Raw genomic sequence first — 1,779 nt, 5'->3', positions numbered from 1 at the left:
GCAGTCCCCCCCCGCCCAGCAGCAGCAGCAGCAGCAGCAGCAGCAGCGGGAGCTGCCTGCAGCAACAACGCCCTTCGCGCAGCTGCTGCGGGACTTGTGTGCTTCTTCGGAGTTGGTCAGCAGCAGCAAACTGCTGTTTCTGTTGACTTTAAAAACAATCATCAGCAACTTGAACAAGCCGCAGCAGCAGCTGCAGCAGAAGCACAAAGTCCTCAGCAGCAGCAACCAAACCCTCAAGACCAAGTTGCTGCGCATTGCTGCTGGCAAGGAGGCCCTCAAACTCATAGGCTTCCAGCCCACAGCAGCAGCAGCAGCAGCAGCAGCAGGGACAGCAGCAGCAGCAGCAGGAGCAACAGCAGCAGCGCCGGAAGGCGCGGCGGCAGCAGCAGCGCCAGCAGCAGCAGCAGCAGCAGCAGCAGCAAATGATGACGAGGAGTGCTTTGTCTTCACCCTGTATGACACACAAGACGAAGCACAAGTGCAGCAGCAGCTGCAGCAGAAGCTGAACGAGTTGGAGGCTTTTATTGCTGCTGTTTCTCCTCCAGCTGCTGCTGCTGCTGCACCTGCAGCAGCAGCAGCAGCGCCCCAAGCCGCAGTCTCTCCAGCAGCATCGCAAGCAGCAGCGGCAATCGCAGCCATGCTGCAGCAGCCGCAGCAGCAGCAGCAGCAAAGCCCGCAGCAACGCTTCCAGTTTCAGATGCAGCAGCTAGAGGCCATGGGCTTTACAGACAGAGACAGAAATATTGCGTAAGTGCTGCTGCTGCTGCAAGGGCTGCTGCTGCTGCTGTTGCTGCTGGTGCTGCTGTTGCCAGGGCTGCTGCTGCTGGTACTGTTGGTAGGGCTGCAGTTGCTGCTGGCAAGCCTCCCCTGCTGCTGCTGCTGCGCTCATTAGGCTGCTGCTGCTGCTGCTGCTGCTGCTGCACCCATTGGGACTGCTGCTGCTGCTGCTTCTGCTGCTGCTCTTAGGGCCTTGGAGGCAGCAAACGGCAACATCAACGCAGCCATCGACAGGCTGGTGCAGTAGGCTGTGTTGCAGCAGCAGCAACAGCAGCAGCAGCAGCTCGAGCTGCTGCTGCTGTTTCTGCCTGTCTAGTTGATGTTGCAGCATTTGCCCGCTGCTGTTCAGATGCTGCCAGTACTGGAAGCTGCAGCAACAGCAGCTGCTGCTGCTGCAGACGCAGCAGCAGCTGGAGCACCGGCAGCAGCAATTTTAGCTGCTGCTGCTGCTGCGCCAGCAGCTAGCGCAGCGAGTTGTGGGAAGGGCAGCAGCAGCGGCAGCAGCTGCTGCTGCCAATTAATGCATGCTATGCTCTTACAGTAGCAGCCGCAGCTGCTGCTGCTGCCGCCCGGTTTGCTGCTGCTGCGTCTATGTCATAATTGCATTTGCTGCAGCGCACTTAACCACTTCTGCTGCAGCAGCAGCAACCGCAGCAGCGCCTAGCGTCGCAGCAGCAGCCGTATTCGCTGCTGCACCAGCAGCTGTATCCGCTGCAGCAGCAGCAGCAGCAGCAATGCTGCAGCAGCAGCAGCAGCAGCAATGCTGCAACAGCAGCTGTTACCGCTGCTTTCTAAACTCCGTCCTGCGCGTGCTACTGCTGCAATGACTTTTGCTGCTGCTGCTGCTGCTGCTGCTGCTGCTGCTGTGGCTCTTGCTGCTGCTGCACAGCAGACACAGCTTGTAGTAGCAGAAGTACTGATTGCAGCAGTAGACGCACCAGCAGCAACGCTAGCAGCACCAGCAGCAAGAGTGCAAGCATTGACAGCAGCAGCAGTGGAAGC

The 1,779-nt window shown here is 59.4% G+C and overlaps 1 protein-coding gene across 1 annotated transcript in view; it reads left to right on the top strand.

The window, feature by feature from the left end:
* The window catches only part of ETH_00037950 (uncharacterized protein), a gene marked incomplete at both ends in the record, with an annotated part of 1,623 nt that extends 599 nt beyond the window's left edge, over positions 1-1,024 (top strand). Inside the window, 2 exons of the mRNA XM_013375270.1 lie at positions 5-747; positions 967-1,024. Coding sequence (XP_013230724.1) covers positions 5-747; positions 967-1,024 — 801 coding nt within the window. The remainder of the gene's footprint in view (positions 1-4; positions 748-966) is intronic.
* Positions 1,025-1,779: the final 755 nt, after the last annotated feature.

This window comes from Eimeria tenella, genomic scaffold, assembly GCF_000499545.2.
Source record: "Eimeria tenella Houghton genomic scaffold, Eth_scaff2623, whole genome shotgun sequence".
Lineage (NCBI taxonomy): Eukaryota > Apicomplexa > Conoidasida > Eucoccidiorida > Eimeriidae > Eimeria > Eimeria tenella.
Note: the sequence above shows the minus strand (reverse complement) of the source record. Positions and strands in the feature narration are given on the sequence as shown.